Below are 20,845 nucleotides of genomic sequence, written 5' to 3'. Positions count from 1 at the left end.
AAAACATTCTAGAAAGTATTAGCAGGAGTTTTGTAAGCAAGACACAAGAAGTAATTCTTCTGCTCTACTCTGCACTGATTAGGACTCAACTGGGGCATTGTGTCCAGTTGTGGGCACCAAATTTCAGGAAAAATGTGGACAAATTGGAGAAAGTCCAGAGAAGAGCAACAAAAATGATTAAAGGTCTAGAAAACATGACCAGTGCAGGAAGATTGAAAAAAATTGGGTTTGTTTAGTCTGGAGAAGAGAAGACTGAGAGGGGACATAAGTTTTCAAGTACATAAAAGGTTGGTACAAGGAGGAGGGACAAAAGTTGTTCTCCTTAACCTCAGGATAGGACAAGAAGCAATGGGCTTAAATTGCAGGAAGGCAGTTTAGGTTGGACATTAGGAAAAACTTCCTAACTGTCAGGGTAGTTAAACACTGGAATAAATTGCTGAGGGAGGTTGTGGAATCTCCATCATTGGAGATTTTTAAGAGCAGGTTAGACACACACCTTTCAGGGGTGGTTTAGATAATACTTAGTCTTGCCTTGAGTGCAGGGGACTGGACTGGATGACCTCTTGAGGTAACTTCTAGTCCTATGATTCTCTGATTACTATTATTTCTCTCTTCCTAATAAGAGGTGGTCCCTCCCCTGGAGAGAAATCCTCAGCGCAAGAGGATACCATGACATCATCTGGAAGGATGGTTCCAATTATGGGATCAGTTCCCTCTGCTGCTGCATGATACTCCTCCTTCCCTGAGACTTTCATCCTCTTGAACAGCACAGAAGCTATCAGACTGTGGGTGGGATTGTTCTGCTGTGTTCCAGAACATCTTGTCTGTGTATCTTTCTGTCGCCCTTAGTTCTTCCAGTTCAGCCGCTCTGGTCTCAAGATCCTGTACTTGGTCTCTAATGTCCATGAGCCTCTTTCACCAAATGCAGGGGGGGGAAAAACCCTTTGGAAGATGGAGGAAGTAGCCAGGAGGGCAGCCATTTTAGACTTGATTCTGACTAAGAGGAATTGGTTGTAAATATGGATGTTGAAGTCCTTTTGAGTGAAAGTGATCATGAAATTATAGATTTCATAATTCTAAGGAAAGGGGAAAGAGTGAGAGAAGCAGAATAAGGATTTCAAAAAAGCAGACTCTCGCAAACTCAGATTTTCTTTCCATGGACCTTACCTATTAGTTCTAAGGGATAAAGGAGTTCTGTAGAGCTGGTAGTTCTTCGCGTAGATGCATGTATTCCACTCAGGTGTGTGCATGCCCACCATGCTGGAGCTGGAGGCTTTTGTGTAGCAGTAACTGTAGAGGGGTGATGCTCATGACTGTGACTCCTCCCCTGGCTATATGAGGTGGCACTGCCCTGACCCCTATGTTTTCTCACCACCTGTAGCTGGAATCGGAGCTTTGTATGGTTGTAGTTGCACAACTTTGCATTTAGTCTTAGCTTAGTTTATTGTATCTTTAGTAGTTCGTCGATAGTGTTCCCCATTGATGCCCTCACCGTGGTCCCTCATGTGGAGGGACAATCCCCAACAACAACCCCCGCACACTGTGCCTGCTTTGGCTTGGTGAGACCCACCTTAAAAAGCATTGGCCGTTCTGTAGGTTGTTCAAGAAGTGGACTCAGTTGGCGTGGGACCTTCATCTCAAGCAGCACCTGATTGAACAGGCCATTCAGCCTGATCCGGTACTGAATCATAGAATATCATAGAATATAAGGGTTGGAAGGGACCCCAGAAGGTCATCTAGTCCAACCCCCTGCTCGAAGCAGGACCAATTCCCAGTTAAATCATCCCAGCCAGGGCTTTGTCAAGCCTGACCTTAAAAACCTCTAAGGAAGGAGATTCTACCACCTCCCTAGGTAACGCATTCCAGTGTTTCACCACCCTCTTAGTGAAAAAGTTTTTCCTAATATCCAATCTAAACCTCCCCCACTGCAGCTTGAGACCATTACTCCTCGTTCTGTCATCTGCTACCATTGAGAACAGTCTAGAGCCATCCTCTTTGGAACCCCCTTTCAGGTAGTTGAAAGCAGCTATCAAATCCCCCCTCATTCTTCTCTTCTGCAGGCTAAACAATCCCAGCTCCCTCAGCCTCTCCTCATAAGTCATGTGTTCCAGACCCCTAATCATTTTTGTTGCCCTTCGCTGGACTCTCTCCAATTTATCCACATCCTTCTTGAAGTGTGGGGCCCAAAACTGTACACAGTACTCCAGATGAGGCCTCACCAATGTCGAATAGAGGGGAACGATCACGTCCCTCGATCTGCTGGCAATGCCCCTACTTATACATCCCAAAATGCCATTGGCCTTCTTGGCAACAAGGGCACACTGCTGACTCATATCCAGCTTCTCGTCCACTGTCACCCCTAGGTCCTTTTCCGCAGTCCTTTTACTGAGGCCCTACTTGGGTCGAAGATCACCCTTGGGTTCAGAGAGTGCTGCTGCCTCTTGGTCCGGGGCAGGCGACTCTCCCAAGATGTTGAGGAGCTGTTCTCCATTGTTGGCGCCGAGGAATAGATGTCATAAGACTAGTGGGGACCACTCCAGGTTGCGGGCAGACTCCTCTGCCTCCCCAGAAAAAGCACAGACCAGCACAGGACCAGTTCCGGCATGCAGGATGGTGCAGGTTCCTCTGACTCTTCCCAAGAACCAAGTGGCAAGGGCAGAAATCCCATATTGTTGACTATGGTTCTGGCCTCCGGGCGTCTGTTGAGTCCGGTATCGACGTCTGCAATGCTGGTATTGACTATGCACTGTGTCAATGTATCAGGCTGTGGCGGACATGCTCTGCCTTTCCCTTCCATCCTCTCCGCTGGTCCAGGGTTTTCCAAGGCTTGTGCCATTGGCAGCCCCTCCAGTATAGCGTGCCACTGAACCTTTGTTCCTCTTGGCACCGTACCTAGATGCTTCTCTTCCTGTGATGGGCATGAAGCTAGTACTGGAATCAGTGCAGGGGACCTCGGCACGGGGACTATCTTTGGACCTGCTGCAGTCAACACCAAAGATACTCCCATGGCAGCTCACACCACTCTCAACATAGATGCACTCGGGTACTCCAGTACCGGTGTTTGCGCTGGGACTGACGCTGCCTTTGGTACCAGCATGGTTGGTGCCAATAGTACTGCCATCACTGGGGGCACCAATTCCCACCTCATTCTGGACAATGGATGAATCAGAATGCCTGTTGACGCCCTTAGGCATCGCTCCTCCCTGGCCGCCAAGATCCTGGGTCTCTGATTCCAAGTTGGAGGCGTCATCCTCCCACTCTGCATTACATGATGAACTCTGGGGACTGCCAATGGACCAGTATGACTCCTAGAGTTGGCACGTGCCCCGTGGCTGAGACAGAGGTCCATGTCTTGGTTCCTACTGGCCACCGTATCAGTGGCCTCCTTGGACTTGGTGGGATGCTCCTTGCTCTCAGAGATCCTGCTCTTGGTCCTGTTCAAAGCTGAAGTCATGTGGATTAGCTGTAAACCCAGGTATCAATGGTCTTCCCCTCTGCTGAGCTGCCGGAGTCCTCCCGGGTCCGTCTTCCTGGGCACGAGAGACTGTTCTGGCTCAGCCAAGACTCTCGTCCTTGTCTCCAGATGATGCCATATTTCCTTATTCATCCTCCCCTTCTATTCCGGAAGACTTCAAGGTGTATCAGGACCTTTTACGCTATGTAGCTGCATCCCTGGGCATCCAGGAGGAGTTTCTCCAAGAGAACACACCAAACCGGTGGACATTTTACAGCCCGCCATCCCTGGGAGAGTGGCCCTCCCAGTCAGCGATGTGCTCCTTGAGCTGGCGAAAGCCCTGTGGAGTACACCACCGGCCTGACTAAGTGCATGAAAAAGTGCTATTTTGTTCGCATGCAAGGATTTGGGGGGTTCTATTCCCTTTGGGCCCTGAATTTCATGGTGGTAAGAGGTTCCAGCAGAGTAGGTTCCAGTCTATGCCCAAGGACCGAGACTCCAAGCGATTGGTTCTTCTGGGCAGGAAGATCTATACCTCATCATCCCTGCAGATGAGGATCATAAATCAACAAGCTTTGCTGTACAAGTATGATTTCCTCAGTTTGTCAGCCATGTCTAAATTCAACAACCATTTGCTCAAGGCCTCACGTGAGGAGTTTTGGGCATTCATTGTGGAAGACTGCTTGGTAGCCAGAACATCCCTGCAGTCCACCCTCAACCTTGTGGACTCCTTGGCCAGGGTGATGGCCTCAGCGGAACCTATGAGGATGGCTTCTTGGTTGCAAAACCCTGGGATTGCTTTGGATATCCAGCAAACCATTGAGGACTTGCCCTTTGACAGCTGAGTCTTATTCCCAGACATGACAGATGGGTCATGCTGCTGCTTTAAGGGTTCCTGGGTTCCTGTGAGATCCTTGGGCATGTACGTGCTATCTGCACAAAGACACCACTATGGGGTGCAGCAATAGTATTGCCTGCAGCATTCCTTTGCGCAGTCTTTTCCCCCGAAACAGTGGGAATACCCTAGAAGAAGGGATAGACCCCAAGAGAGGATGCAGTCAGGCTCAGGCTTCGGGCACTCAACACTCTCTCCCCCTGGTGCTGTCTGAGTACCCATTTTGACTCTTTTTATCCAGAGCACTAGTCCAGTCATTACCCCACCCTCTCTGTTCCTCCATCCCTTTGAGGACAGGCTGGCCCACTTTTTTACAATGCTTGGGACTTGATTACTTCTGATAGCTGGGTTCTAGACACTGTCATATCGGGCTACATAATCCAGTTCCTCTCCACAGACCCTTTTCACACCCCTCCCCATCCCTCTTCAGGGACCCCTCTCACAAAACACTCTCATCGAGCAGGTTAGCTCTCTGACGTTGGAAGCGGTGGAGGAAGTTCCGCCAGAACACTCTGACCACAGCTTTTACTTCTGGTACTTCCTGATACTGAAATCCCAGGCCAGGGTGGAGACCTATTCTTGACCTTCGCAGCCTCAGCAAATCCATCAAGTATGTGAGTTCCGCATGATCACTCTATTAGCTATCTTCCCTGTGCAGTTTCAGAATGACTGGTTTGCTGCTCTGGATCTACTCTCATGTGGCAATTCTTCCGAGTCACAGGAAGTTTTTGTTTTGTGGTAGGAGAATGCCACTTTCAGCATACAGTTCTCCTGTTCAGCTCCCACTCAAAAAATCGAGTTCATTGGAGCCCTGTTAGATTCCATGAGGTAGAGGGCGTTCCTGCCAACCGACTGCTTCCAGGCAATGCAACAGCTCTTCCTCAGTCTGCAATCTCAGCCCTCCACGACAGTCCCCATGTGTCTGAGCCTATTGGGTCGCATGTCCACCAGTGGTCCAGTTTTGCAGGCTATGCCTTCTCCCTCTTCAGATGTGGTTCAGGACAGTCTACCACCCTGCCCTGCATTCTCTGCACAGTTTGGTTCACCTGCATCCACCAGTCCTAGATTCTTTGCCTTAGTGAGAGTCCCCACACAACGTGTGCCAAGGAGTCCCCTTTGCTTGACCATCTCCAACTGACACTTCCCTTCTGGGTTGCGGGGGGCGCATCTGGACTTGTTGAGGTTGCAGAGCCTCTTGTTGGAACAGGAAGCCTCACTCCATATCAACGTGTTGGAACTTTGGGCCATCCACAATGTATGTTGTGCCTTCAGGGACCGCATAAGACACTCAATGGTTCGCATGTTACCACTATGATGTACCATGTGAATAAACAAGGGGGAGCACATTCCAGGTTACTCTGCCTGGAGGTGACCAATCTGTAGCAATTTTGCGTTGAAGAAGACATCTCTCTGGTAGCAGTCCACTGGCCACGGGTGCAAAATCATCTCACCGGCCATCTCAGCAGGGTCTTCTCCCTAAACCAAAAGTGACTTCTGAAGGAGCGTGTCCTCCAGGTCATCTTTGCAACATGGGGGCGCAACCTGTTTGCGAGAAAACAAAACAAAGGGCTGGTCTACACTACACAGTTAGTCACTACACTACACTAATTATTATGTCAATGTCTACACTCTAGCCTTGTTCCCACTGATGTAAGTGCCCTCCTACACTGACATCATAACTCCACCTCCACCAGAGGCATAGGGCGTATGTTGGTGCAGTTAGGGCAACGCAGTGTAGACACTGCATTACTTACATTGGCTGCTGGCTGTCTTGTCAATTTGTGGTCAGTTCACTAAGTGTGTTTGGCAGCAATATCAACGTTTCATCCCCCTGTTCAAGAGAAGTCCATTTTTTCCAGTGCCATGGTTGACGGGATTTTGGAAAGGGTTTCTCCGCTTTCATTCTCCAGTCTGAAAACCAGTGCCCCTTTGGGACCTAAATATGGTTGTGGCTGTTCTCATGGGCCTGTCATTCAAGCCTCTTAAGTCCTGTCCACTGCCTCTCCTGTCTCAGAAAACTGTGTCCCTGATAGCTATCACATCTGCAAGAAGGGTGTGTGAATTGCAAGCGCTCATGGCCAAGCCAGCCTACACGCAGTTCTCCAAGGACAAAGTGACACTTCAACTGCACCCAAAGTTTTTGTCTAAGGTGGCATCTCAGTTACACCTCCTGATTCAGATGAATTTGCGACTTAGGGAAAAACACGGGTCCTCTTCCCCTGAGGAACAGCGTCTCCATAACTGGGATGTCTGGCGATGTCTGTCTGACATTTTGTCTAGACAGGACTTAAATTGTTTCATGCTTTACCTTGCCTGTTTGTCCCCTATACGGACTGCATGAAGGGGCAAGCAGTCTCTGCTCAGACCATCTCTAGATGGATAATATCTTGTATCAAGACTGCGTATGAAATAGCTTTGGCTATGCCTCCTCAGAGGATATGGGCTCACTCCATGAGGGTGCAAGCGACGTTCATAGCATTCCTCAATGACATTTCCATACTGGACATTTGGAGGCTGGCTGCATATATGTTTACGGACCATTATGTTGTTACTGCATTGTCCAGAGCAGACGCAGGCCTCAGAAGTGCAGTTCTGTGATCCCTATTCCAGAAGACTCCAAGCCCTGCCTCCAGATTGGGGTACTACTTGAGTCATCTAAGTGGAATACATGTCTGCATCTACTCAAAGAAGAAGAAATGGTTACTTACTGTAACTGTGGTTCTTTGAGGTGTGATGCAGGCATGTATTCCACAACCCACCCCCTCTGCATGAGACTTTCAGTGCAAAGGAACTGAGGGAGGTTGGGGTGGCACTGCCTGATATAGCCAAGTGAAGAGCCACAGCCACGAGGCGAGAGTGCCATCCCTTTGTGGGTATAGCTAGACAAAAGGTTCCAGCACGCTGGGCGCACACACACCAAATTGGAATACACATCAGGGACACTTAAGGAACCAGCTGAAGCAATCTCAAAACTGTCAGCAGTTATCTTTGAGAACTCATGGAGGATGGGTGAGGTCTCAGACGGCTGGATACATGTAGGATACATTGTAGACCCTATCTTTAAAAAGGGGAATAAAAAGCACCTGGGGAATTATAGACCAGACATCCTAACTTTGATACCTGGAAAGATACTGGAACAAATTATAAGTCAATAATTTTGTAAGCACCTAGATGAAAATAGGGTTATAAAGAAATAGCTGGTTCGGATTTGTCAAAGAACAAATCATACCAAACCAGTTTAACTTCCTTCTTAGATAGTTACTGGCCTAGTTACTGGGGCGAACGCTGTTGACGTGATATATCTTGATTTTAGTAAGGTGTGACAAAGTTCCTGCTCTACCTTGGTGGGTCTTGTGCTTCTTGGCGGATTTGCTCGTCTTGGTGCTTCACGGCAGCCCTCAGCTTGGCCGTTTTTCTGAATTCACAGTCCAGGTAGACTCCTCCTGGGTCTGACCAGGAGTTGGGAGGATTTGAGGGGAACCTGGGCCTGCCCTCTACTCCAGGTTCCAGCCCAGGGCCCTGATTAGCCTGCCTGATTTTAAAACCCAGGTGCCCTGATTAGCCTGCCTTAATTGATTCTAGCAGCTTCTTGATTGGCTGCAGGTGTTCTAATCAGCCTGTCTGTCTTAATTGTCTCCAGAAGGTTCCTGATTGTTCTGGAACCTTCCCTGTTACCTTACCCAGGGAAAAGGGACCTACTTAGCCTGGGGCTAATATATCTGCCTTCTATTATTCTCCTATAGCCATCTGGCCTGACCTTGTCACATATCACCTCACCCCGTAGTGCTGGGGGGGTGGGGGGAACTTGGAACGTCAGGCAGTGGACTCATGACAAGCCATCTGCATTGCCATGGTGGCTTCCAGCCTAGTGTTGTATGGTGAATTGGAAAGGTTGTAGGGACAGGAACCATCTGGTCACCCTTGCGTTCTTCTCTTTAATTCACTGCATCCACTGGAGGGGTGCATGGTCGGTCACAAGGGTAAACCGTTGTCCCAGAAGATAATAACATAGTGTTTCCATGGCCCGTTTCGCAGCTAGGCACTCTCTTTCAACCACGGCATACTTCTGCTGTCTTGGGAGGAGTTTCCTGCTGAGGTAGAAGATTGGGTGTTCTTCATCTCTGACCATCTGCGATAGGTGGGAGGAGGTATTGTTTCATATTCTCTGTGTATATATAAAGTCTGCTGCAGTTTCCACGGTATGCATCTGATGAAGTGAGCTGTAGCTCACGAAAGCTCATGCTCAAATAAATTGGTTAGTCTCTAAGGTGCCACAAGTACTCCTTTTCTTTTTGCGAATACAGACTAACACGGCTGTTCCTCTGAATCCTACTTCAGATGTTTGTAAAACGAATTTTTTGTTGAAGTCTGGGGCTATAAGCACGGGGTTACTGCAGAGGGCTGTCTTTAGATCCATGAATGCTTTCTCTGTGGCATCTGTCCACTTCACCATGTCTGGACCCCAGGCTTTTATCAGGTCTGTCAGGGGACTTGCTCGGGTAGCAAAATGGGGAATAAATCATCGGTAGTACCCCACACACCCAGGAATGCCCGGACTTGCTTTTTCCAATTCGGCCGGGGCCAATTCTGGATAGCCTCTAGTTTGTTTAGTTGAGGCTTGATCATGCCCCTTCCTACAATGTAGCCAAGGTATTTAGCCTCGGCTAGCCCTATAGCACACTTGGCTGGGTTGGCTGTGAGGCCAGCCTGTCTTAGCGTGTCCAGAACCACTTCCACCTTTCCTAAGTGGGTTTCCCAGTCGGGGGTGTGAATAATCACATCATCCAGATTTGCTGCTGCATAACTGGTATGGGCCCGTAGGAGCTTGTCCATAAGACGCTGGAAGGTGTCAGGTGCTCCATGCAGTCCAAAAGGAAGAACAGTATATTGAAACAGACCCTCTTGTGTTGAGACTGCCATCTTTTCTTTCGCATCTTTGGCAAGGGGAATCTGCTAGTATCCCTTTGTTAAATCAAGGGTGGTCAAAAATCGGGCATTGCCCAGGCAGTCGGCTAACTCATCGATACGGGATATGGGATATGCATCGAATTTGGATATCTCATTCAGCCCAGTGAAAGTCATTACAAAACCTAGTGGTGCCATCGGGTTTGGGCACCAACACAATCGGGCTTTACCACTGACTGTGGGACTCTTTGATGACTCCCAGCTCCAACATCCTTTTTACCTCTGCCTTGATCTCCTCCCTTTTTGCCGCTGGGACCAGATCGTGCCTTAAAGTTACCTTTGTGCCAGGGTTTGTGATAATGTGGTGATATGCTTCAGTGGTCCAACCTGGTTTGGTTGAAAACACGTCCTGGTATCGGTTGATCATCTCAGTTACCTCCTTCTTCTGGTTTGGTGTCAGATCAGTGGATATCCTGATCTGCTCATTTAGGTTATTTCCCTGGAGCGAGGTCTCTTGGGCCACTACAAACGTCTCTCGTTGGTGCCAAGGCTTTAAGAGGTTAATGTGATAAATTTGTTTCTGGCGTCCTGGCTGCTGCATCTTGTAGGTTACTTCTCCCACAGGTTCAACCACATCATAGGGCCCCTGTCATTGGGCCAGAAGCTTGCTTTTTGCCATAGGTACCAACACCATCACCCGATCCCCTGGTTGGAACTGTCAGACTTTTGCCTGGCGATTGTAATAGGTTCGCTGGGCCTCCTGCGCCTTTTCCAAATATTCCCGTACAATAGGGGTGACCCAGGCTATCCGTTCTCACATCTGCAACTCATGGTCAGTTATATTTCTTCCCTCATTGGGTTCCTCCTCCCAGATTTCTTTTGCGATATCTAGTATGCCACAGTGGTGGCGTCTGTTTAATAATTCAAAGGGGGAAAACCCAGTTGAGGCCTGAGGTACCTCCCGGATTGCAAAAATAATGTAGGGTAGTAGGGTGTCCCAATCCTTCCCATCTCAACTTACCACTTTCCTTATCATTGCCTTGAGGGTTCGGCTAAACTTCTCTAACAGTCCATCGGTCTGCAGATGATAGACTGAAGTTCTCAGGGTATGTATATGGAGTAGCGTACAGAGGTTCTTCATTAGCTTCAACAAAAATGGGGTACCTTGGTCTGTTAATATCTCCTTTGGTAGCCCCACTCAGGCAAAGATCCCCACCAACTCTTTAGCTATCGTTTTAGAGGTCGTGTTCCGCAGGGGGACGGCTTCTGCATAGTGAGTAACATAATCCAGAACGACAAGTATATATTGGTGGCCCCAGGCTGTCTTCTCCAGGGGTCCCACAAGATCCATGGCTATTCGCTCGAAGGGGACCTCTTTAATGGGAAGGGGTACTAAAGGTGCCCTCAAGTAGGGACGAGGACTGTGCAGCTGACACTCCGGGCAGGACACACAGTACCTCCGCACTTCTTCATGTGCTCCGGGCCAGAAGAATCGTCGCAGGACCGTGTCAGGGTCTTCTCTACCCCCAAATGCCCCCCCAAAAGATGAGGATGGGCCAGACTTAATATGGCATTCTGGTGTTTGAGGTACTAGGATCTGCTGTACCTTCTGCCCCTGTACTGGTGCAACCCGGTATAAGAGATTCTTTTTCATTATGAAGTAGGGTCCTGGTCCCTGGGTTTTCCCTTCCACGGGGACCCCATCTATTTCGGTCACCTCCTTCCTAATGTCGTACCTTGGGGCTTCAGCCTGGTCCCGTCCAAAATTTCCTCTCCTGGGGCTAATCTGCCAGAGAGCTAGGGGGCCAGTCTCTGTTGCATCTACTGGTTTAGAGGCGTTAGGGTGTGGGTCAGACTCGGGTGCTTCTCCCTCCTGGGTGGCCTCCTTTTCAGCTTCTCGGGTCCGCCTACATACGAGACCGACCCTCTGGCTTTGGGCCAGTATTCAGGTTCCCAAGGCCTTAGCTGCCCTGCTTTCCCTTTTCATCTTTCTGTCTGGGAGTGGAGAACAAATCTGGGGTATTTCAGAGAAGGTTGGGGGTTGACAGTCTACTGTGGATGCCTCACTACTTTCAGGGCTTCCCCTTTTCTCCAATTCCCCTACCGGGAGTAAGTCTCCAAACCCTGGGAAGTCTCTCCCTGTGAGCACCAGGTATGGGAATTTAGGGACTATACCTGCTGCTACCTCAGTAGTGTTCCCCTGAATCTCTATTTTTACTGGAATGGTGGGGTAATAACCAACTGTCCCATGGACGCATGTTATCCCCGTAAGCTTAGCCCACAACGGCTGACTACGCTTCACGAGCTTCCCCGAGACAAGCGTGATAGCACTCCCCGAATCAACCAGTGCTGTGGTCTCTACCCCATTTAGCTTCACTGGTCTAGTGTACATATGTGGGGTTAGTGAGACTCCCACAAGGTGGATTAGGAAGCATGGGTCTGCCCAGTTCCCCAGGTTACACTGCATAGGCTCCTCGGTACTGGGACACTGTGCAGCTGTGTTCCCCCACTCCCCACAGGCGTAACGTCTGTATGGAGTCCTAGGCGTTCCCCCGGTCTCTTGGTTTGGGTAGTCTAACATCACAGTCCTCTTCCCCCTTAGTGCTCCGACTCTTTGTGGCTTCTGGTGGGCCTTCAGCCCCTCTCTTTTTCCACCTGGGCTCTCCTGGTGGCCCAGTCACCTGAGCTCTAGGGCTAGGTGCTGCTAGTTTAACCCGGGATGCTGCTTAATTGGTCGGGTCAGCTCCCACGCCGTCCTTCGCCTTTCTACCAGCGCGACAACCTCGTCGTAGGTGGAGGGTTCGTTCTGGCTTACCCAGGTGCGAAGGTCTGGCGGTAGTCCTCTCATGTACCGGTTGATGACCAGAACCTCTAGTATCTTCTCCAGACTCCGGGACTCAGTTCGTAACCACTTTCATGCGAGATGGATGAGATCATATAATTGGGACCGCGAGGTTTTGTTTTCCTGGTACCTCATATAATTGGGCCCACACTGCGGTCGTTACCCCAGATCTGGCCAAGATCTCTGCTTTCAGCTGGGGGTAGTCTGCCGCAGCCTCTTCAGGCAAATCATAGTAGGCCTTCTGGGCCTCCCCACACAGGAATGGAGCGAGGATGCCAGACCACTGTTCTCAGGGCCAAGCCTCCTGCAGGGCTGTCCTCTCAAAGGCCAGGAGGTATGCCTCTACATCATCCTCCCGTGTCATTTTCTGCAGCCAGTTACTGGCCCGCATGATCTGCGTCCCATCATGGCCGCGGTTCAGCTCTGTAAGGGCCTTTACCTGGTTTACCAGTTCCCGCAACATAGCCCGGTCTTGAGCGGCCTGGTCCATCAGCAGGCAATTAGTCTCTTGCTGCAGCCGCACTGCCTCCTGTTGGGCGGCTGCCTGGAAACGGGTAGCCTCCTGCTGGGCAGCCGTGGCTTGTATCAGTGCCCGCACTACCTCCTCCATTGTGGTGAGAAAAAATAAAAATAGACCCTCTTCCTTTTTTTTTTTTTTTTTTTTCCCCTTCCAAACATCCTCCTCCTTCTGCCATGCTGTGGACACCAGATCCCACTTCCAACACCAGTTGTGACAAAGTTCCTGCTCTACCTTGGTGGGTCTTGTGCTTATTGGCCGATTTGCTCGCCTTGGAGCTTCACAGCAGTCCTCAGCTTTGCTGTTTTTCTGAATTCACAGTCCAGGTCGACTTCTCCTGTGTCTGACCAGGAGTTGGGAGGAACTGGGGGGAACCCGGGCCCGCCCTCTACTCCGGGTTCCAGCCCAGGGCCCTGTGGAATGCAGCTGTCTACAGTGCCTCCTGGAACAGCTGTGTGACAGCTACAACTTCCTGGGCTACTTCCCCATGGCCTCCTCCCAACACCTTCTTTATCCTCGCCAAAGGACCTTCCTCCTGGTGTCTGATAATGCTTGTACACCTCAGTCCTCCAACAGTCCGCGTTCCCACTCTCGGCTCCTAGTGCCTCTTGCTCCCTGCTCCTCACACGCATACCACAAACTGAAGTGAGCTCCTTCTTAAAACCCAGGTGCCCTGATTAGCCTGCCTTAATTGATTCTAGCAGCTTCTTGATTGGCTGCAGGTGTTCTAATCAGCCTGTCTTAATTGTCTCCAGAAGGTTCCTGATTGTTCTGGAACCTTCCCTGTTACCTTACCCAGGGAAAAGGGACCTACTTAGCCTGTGGCTAACATATCTGCCTTCTATTACTCTCCTATAGCCATCTGGCCTGACCCTGTTACAAGGGCTTTTCATACACTTCTAAGTGACATTCTGATAAGTAGGGAAATAATGTCTAGATGAAATTACTATATGGTGGGTATAAAACTGTTGAAAGATTGTACTTCGTAGTTATCAACGGTTCACTGTCAAAATGGGGGGATCTTTTTAGTGGGGTTTCACAGGAGTCTGTTCTGAGTTCAGTACTATTCAATATTTTTGTTAATGGTTTAGATAATGGAGTGGAGAGTGTGTTTATAAAATTTACAAATGACACCAAGCTGGGAGGGATAGCTTGCGGTTGGAAGGACGTGATTAGAATTCAAAATGACATTGACAATGAATACCATAAGATGAAATTCGATGAAGTACAGATTACTGCAATTGGGAAGAAAAAATCAGATGCTCCAATACAACATGGGGAACAAGGATCTGGGGGCTGTAGTGGATGACAGATTGAATATGAGCCAACAATGTGATGCAATTGCAAAAAAGGCTTGTGTCATTCTGCAGTGTATTATCAGCAGTATCATAGGTAAGACAGGAGGCAGTTGTTCTCCTCTACTCAACTCTGGTGATGTCTCAGCTAGAGTATTGTGTCCAGTTCTGGATGCCACACTTAGGAAAGACGTGGACAAATTGCTGTCCTCTGGACTCTCCAACAAAAATGATAAAAGGCTTAAAAAACTTGACCTATGAGGAAAGGTTAAAAATAACTGGGCATGTTTAGTCTTGCAAAAAGAAGACTGAGGGAGGACCTGTTAAGTCTTCAGGTACGTTAAGAGCTGTTATAAAGAGGACAATGATCAATCCTCTGTCCACTGAAGAATGGACAAGAAATAGTCAACTTAATCTGCAGCAAGGGAGATTTAGGTTAGATACAATGGAAAACTTTGTAACTATAAGGATAGTTAAGCACTGGAATAGGCTTCCAAGTGAGGTTCTGGAATCCCTGTTGTTGGAGGCTTCTAAAAATAAGGTGGATAAGTACCTGTCAGGGATGGGTTTAGGTATACTTAATCCTGCCTCAGCTAAGGGGGTTGGACTAGATGGGCTCTCAAGGTCCCATCCAGCCCTAGGTTTTTGTAATTGTTACATTTGTGTTCAGTTTAGAGAGTATCAGGTAGGAGGAGTGTTAATGAAAAGAGAATCTGTGCCATATGTAGGGCGCACACACCGGTCCATGTGTGTGGGGGGAAGGGGGGATTCTGTCACTAATACAAAGCACAGGCTGCCCTCTAGCTAGTAAAAATGCTTTGTTCTATAAATGGAATCGCAATGCGATAATAATAAAATACTTAGCTTTGATTTCTCGTTTTGCATGAGAAGTGCTGTGCAAGGGAGGCCAGTAGTATTATCCCCATTCTGCAGGTGGGGAGGAGGATGCACAGAGGCTAAGACCCAGACTTTCAGAAGTAGCCAGTGGTCTTGGTGCCATCTGAGAAACCCTAGTTCCCATTGGCTTTGGAGTTGTGGGTTCTCTGCACCTCTTAAAAACCAGACCCAAGGGGTATCAACTTAGGTAAAAGCCAAAAATCCGTGACTAATTTTGAAAATGGACTCCTTAGAGATTTTTGCAGGTCAGAAAGTGAGTCAGTGGGAGAGCTAAGAATAGAACCCTTTTTCTTGATTCCCAGTCCTGTGCCCTGGCCACTGGACCATGTTGCCAAATGGGATGGATTTAAATGACAAGAAATGAAGTTCACAAATTCTGGTTTTGCCAGGTCAGAAGTTTGTTTGAAGTTCCCAAACCTCCATGTTCGCAGTGTTTGCCCAGCTCTACTTTAAATATGATATAATAGCATATGAAATGCAAACTTTCGGGGGGAGGACTGCTTGAGAAGTCAGCATAACTTGGTCAGGGGGGCTCTGGGTTGGGTGGGGAAATGGCTGGATGAAGGATCTCCATTCTCCACACCAAAAGGGAATGCGGAGACCTTTAGTCTCCGGACAAGATAGTTATTAAGGCTGATGGTGGCCTCTGGCACATTGCATAACCTGTGGACTGTTTTGCCATTCCTGCTACATGTAGCCTTTGTATAGTTGTGCCTGAGCTGGCTGATGGGATCGCTAATGAATAAATTCTGTTCATCACAGGATGTATAAATACACTTCAAACCGCTTCAAGACCCGTGCGGAGCAGGAAGTGAAGAAAGCAGAGCACATGGCTCGGATAGGTGAGTCCCGGGTGTGTGCATGGGTCCTGGATTAGTGCAGGAATGGTGAAGCCAGGATTGCCCCCCTGACTTGCCCTATAATGGCAACTGCTGTGGTGAACACCATGATTGCTCGGGTGCCCTGCCTGTATGTTTATGATAGTCATATGGATAAGCCTAGCCTTTTCCCTCTGTTGCACAGAACTAGCTTTCCAGTTGATTCCTTCTGTGAACATTCTATATAGAGCTCAGAGATCCAGAAAATAACACTTTCCTTAAGCACAGAAACATTCTCCTCTTTCTGACACTAATTGTCTAACCTGTGCATGTATTAGAATCATAGAATATCAGGGTTGGAAGGGACCTCAGGAGGTCATCTAGTCCAACCCCCTGCTCAAAGCAGGACCAGTCACCAACTAAATCATCCCAGCCAGGGCTTTGTCAAGCCTGACTTCAAAAACTTCTAGGGAAGGAGATTCCACCACCTCCCTAGGTAACGCATTCCAGTGTTTCACCACCCTCCTAGTGAAAAAGTTTTTCCTAATATCCAACCTAAACCTCCCCCACTGCAACTTGAGACCATTACTCCTTGTCCTGTCATGTGCTACCACTAGAACAGTCTAGATCCATCCTCTTTGGAACCCCCTTTCAGGTAGTTGAAAGCAGCTATCAAATCCCACCTCATTCTTCTTTTCCGAAGACTAAACATCCCCAGTTCCCTCAGCCTCTCCTCATAAGTCATGTGTTCCAGTCCCCTAATCATTTTTGTTGCCCTCCGCTGGACTCTCTCCAATTTTTCCACATCCTTCTTGTAGTGAGGGGCCCAAAACTGGACACAGTACTCCAGATGAGGCCTCACCAATGTCAAATAGAGGGGAACGATCACATCCCTCAATCTGCTGGCAATGCCCCTACTTATACATCCTAAAATGCCATTGGCCGCCTTGGCAACAAGGGCACACTGTTGACTCATATCCAGCTTCTCGTCCACTGCAACCCCTAGGTCCTTTTCTGTAGAACTGCTGCTGAGCCATTTGGTCCCTAGTCTGTAGCAGTGCATTGGATTCTTCCGTCCTAAGTACAGGACTCTGCACTTGTCCTTGTTGAACCTCATCAGATTTCTTTTGATCCAATCCTCCAATTTGTGTAAGTCCCTCTGTATCCTATCCCTATCCTCCAGCGTATCTACCACTCCTCCCAGTTTAGTGTCATCTGCAAACTTGCTGAGAGTGCAATCCACACCATCCTCCAGATCATTTATGAAGATATTGAACAAAACCGGCCCCAGGACCGACCCCTGGGGCACTCCACTTGATACCGACTGCCAACTAGACATGGAGCCATTGATCACTACCCATTGAGCCCGACAATCTAGCCAACTTTCTATCCACCTGTTAGTCTGTTCATCCAGCCCATACTTCTTTAACTTGCTGGCAAGAATACTGTGGGAGACCGTGTCAAAAGCCATCAGGCTTTGGATGTGCTATCGTCAACACAAAGTAACCACATTGGCTGTACATATTCCAGGGATCAGCAGTGACCTAGCAGACTTGCAGTAACCTACCATCCAGTGGCTGCCGCAGAAGTCGGGCCTAGAGCCAGTATTCCATCAGTGGGGACTCCAGTAATAGATCTGTTTGCCACAGAGGACAACACCAAATGCTCATACTTCTGCTCCAGAGCGGGTGTGAGCCCTGGGTCTTTGCTAGATACCTTTTTCCTTGGGTGGGCTCAAGGACTCATTTCCTTCTCTAATGCATCCCTTTATCCCCAGGATAATATCTCAGATCAGGCTGGATAAGGCTATGAACTTCTGTTACCCCATAACCTCTTACTGGCTGAGACAGTTTTGGCTGGCTGACAGACTGTTGCAGATGTCCAGGCGGCTTCACATACACCTCCCATTCTGCCCAGACATAATATTTCTATAAGCAAGGTCAGATCTGCAGTCATTGCACCTGATGCCTTGAATGTTGACTGGTTGAGCACTAGTGACAGACTGCTCTCTGCAGGTTCAGTAAATTCTCAGACTAAGCATAAAACCTTTTGCTAGAGAGACCTACTCTTCAAAATGAGTGGATGGGGAGGAAATATCCACATAGGCAGCCCAACACAATCTGGACCCAGTTGAGGTTCTGATATTGAAAATGCTCGACTACAAACTGCACATGAAATATGGTGGGCTAGCATTGAACTCTCTCATGGTTTACCTTGCAGTAATAATGGTGTGTCACACTCCAGTGGAGTCATACTATTTTCCCATGCGACAGTAACAAAATACCTTAAGGGCCTCCGTCATATCTCCCTTCAGTTAGAGAGCCAACTCCCATGTGGGAATTCAATGTTGTCTTCCTAAAATTCACAGAGCCTCCACCGCTGTCAGATCGCTCAGTACACCAGTGACCATCAAGAAAGTCTTTCTGATTGAGTCAGTGAGCTCCAAGCCCTCAAGGCTGAACTGTCTTACACATCCTTCCATAGGAACATGGTGGTGTTGAGACCATGTTCTAAGTTTCATCCTAAGATGGTTTCAAATTTCAGCCTGAACCAATTACTTTGCAAGTCTTCCTGAAACCACACTTGATGCTGGGAGAAAGAGTATGGCCAGAGTTTGCTCTTTTACCATAACAGGACCAAACTTTTCAGGCTATCTTCCTGCCTCTTTGTGGCCATATCTAGCCTATCAAAAGGACAACCCATCTGTGGAGCATTTTTGTGTGCCATCATGTTCAGACAGCTGGCGAGCCTCTGTCTGAACACCGGGGGACACTCCACCAGAGCACAGGCAGCATTTTCTGCCTGCTTTGGGAATGTGCCAGTCTCTGAGAACTGCAACGCTGCAACATGGAGCAATTCACTGACTTTTCTTGTTTTTTACCTTGACATGGCAACCAGGTCAGATGCCAAGGTCAGAAGAGCAATACTGGAATAACTGTTTGACTGATAGAGCTGAAATTCCTTACTCTCGCCATCCAGGGAGGATGCTCTTTTCCAGTCGCTTGCGGTGGGATCCACACTGATGCACATTTGAAGAAGGAATGGTTTCTTACCCTACATTAATTGCAGCTCTTCGAGATGATGTCAGTGTGGATCCCATGACCTGCCCTCCATCCACAGTTTCTGGAGTTCTCAGAAACACGGGCTTTGAATTGCAAGGGAACTGAGGGCAGGTCGGCCACCCTGTCCTTCATGCCTTTGTGTGGGAGTATGTGCAGCTCCTACAGACACTGCTGTTCAAAAGACCCTCCAGCCTCACATGCGTGAGGCACATACACACCTACAGTGGGATCTACATTGATTACCATAGGTACTGTAATAAACAGTTCTCTTTTGAATGCTTGTCCATTTGCATGTTTCACTGTAGGTGCTTGCAAAACTGGTGTGGAAAGCACCAGCATTTGTGACTTCCTCCTCATGAAAGGTAGATAGTGTCAAGTCCGATCTCTAGAGGGGTCAAATTCTTTTATATCTACCCAATGCCCTCTTCCCTGCTGATGAGAATGGACAATGAGAAACCATGCCAGATTAGAGCAACACCAAAGACTGTGACCAAAGAAATTAGATTTACTTGGGAGAAAAGCTTACTACTTGGTGAGGTTGCAATTTAGGGTGTCATACTACCAGGCCCTTCTGGCCAGGTGTGACCTCAGGATCCCTGAGAAATGAATGTGCTTTAGAGACAAGGTCCTGCCATAAATGAAAGAGGAATTCATGCCTCTAGTGTCAGATGGTGATGAGAACCAGTCTTCTGGCGGCCCTAGATGCAGTGGACTCTGCTACAAGATCCATGGCTATAGCCGTAATCATGAGGAGATCATCGTAGTTGCAGGGCTTGGGCTTCCCTTGCAAGGCACAGACAATAGTAGAGGGTCTTCTATTTGGAGGATCAGAGCTCTTCAGTTCAAAGACCAGTAAAAGTCTTAATAGCTTGAAGGATTTGCAGGCTACCCAATTGTCCCTCAGGGTCTACACACTGACCCCAAAAAGCAAGCACATGAAACAGCCATATGTGCCTCCGAAGGTCACCCCTGCCTACATTTATTAGTCAACTCCCTGCTGAACACCCCAACCCTCACCCCCACCCCGGTCAATTATTCCAGTGACAGACTGGCCACATCACAGACCTCTCAACCTGCTGTGTTCCAGAAACTTAACTTTTGACGGGACCTTTGAGAGGTCTGAATTCACTCCCATAGCTCCAAAGACTCCATTCCCACACTTTGGAAATCATTTATCCCTATTCCTGGTGGTTAATCACCACAGACCTATGGGTTTTGGATACTGTGACGTCAAGGTATCTTGTCCACTTCCAAACAACGCCTACCCCCAAATCACCTTCTCTGTCCCTTTTCAGGGACCTTTCTCCCAGGGCTCTTTTACAAGAGGTTCTCTTGCTACTTTCTTTTGGAGGGATCAAGATGGTACGTCCTTGTTATCAAAGGAATGGAGGTCTACCGAAGAGATGTCCTTCTTCCAAAAAAAAAAAAAAAAAAAAGGGAGGTGTGAAATATATTCTGGATTTAAGAGACCTTGATGTGTTCACACTCAATTTTGAAGTTCAGGATGGTCACCATAGCATAGATAATTCCTGCGCTGGAGTCAGGAGCCTGATTTCCATCTGTCTATCTACAAGATGCATACCATCACCTATTAATCATTCCACAGCATGGGAAGTACATGATGTTCACGGTTGGCCACAAGCACTGTGTGCTATCCTTCGGACTCTGTCTCTCGAGTATTCACCAAAGCACTAGCAACAGTAGAGGCATACTTAAGAAAAAAAGGTATCGTGGTATAACCCTACCCAGGCAATTGGTTGATTTGAGAACAATCTTATCAGACCTCGGAATCATCTGCTTCACATTCAGTCTGTTCCACATACTAGGCCTGAAAGTCAACATACAGGAATCAAACTTGAGTCCAATCCAGAGAATCATATTCGTCGGCGTGATCCTTGACTCCACCAAATCCATGGCCTGCCTTCCCCAAACACATCTGAGAATCTGTCAACCTTGGAATCTGTTGATTTGGAATCAGACTTACCACTGTAAGGATATGTCTTGCCCATCTGTGTCACATGGCCTCCTGTTCCTTTGTGACGCTGCATACCAGACTTCACTTTCACTGTATGCAGGGTTGGTTCAGGCTGGTCTGTATGCCCGCCAGACACCTCAACATGTGTTTGTGTACTCCCTCTAGTACTGTCATCTCAGAGAAAG

General features: G+C 48.3%; 1 protein-coding gene across 3 annotated transcripts in view; it reads left to right on the top strand.

Moving 5' to 3' along the window:
* Positions 1-20,845, top strand: part of MORC2 (MORC family CW-type zinc finger 2) — a 116,124-nt gene that overhangs the window by 42,171 nt on the left and 53,108 nt on the right. For all 3 annotated transcript variants that reach the window (XM_048821068.2, XM_048821067.2, XM_048821069.2), the window contains exon 10: positions 15,568-15,647. In XM_048821068.2, coding sequence (XP_048677025.2) covers positions 15,568-15,647 — 80 coding nt within the window. The remainder of the gene's footprint in view (positions 1-15,567; positions 15,648-20,845) is intronic.

Source organism: Caretta caretta, chromosome 15 (assembly GCF_965140235.1).
Source record: "Caretta caretta isolate rCarCar2 chromosome 15, rCarCar1.hap1, whole genome shotgun sequence".
Classification (NCBI taxonomy): Eukaryota; Metazoa; Chordata; order Testudines; family Cheloniidae; genus Caretta; species Caretta caretta.
The sequence above is the reverse complement of the archived record's forward strand: the minus strand, read 5'-3'. Positions and strand labels throughout refer to the sequence as shown.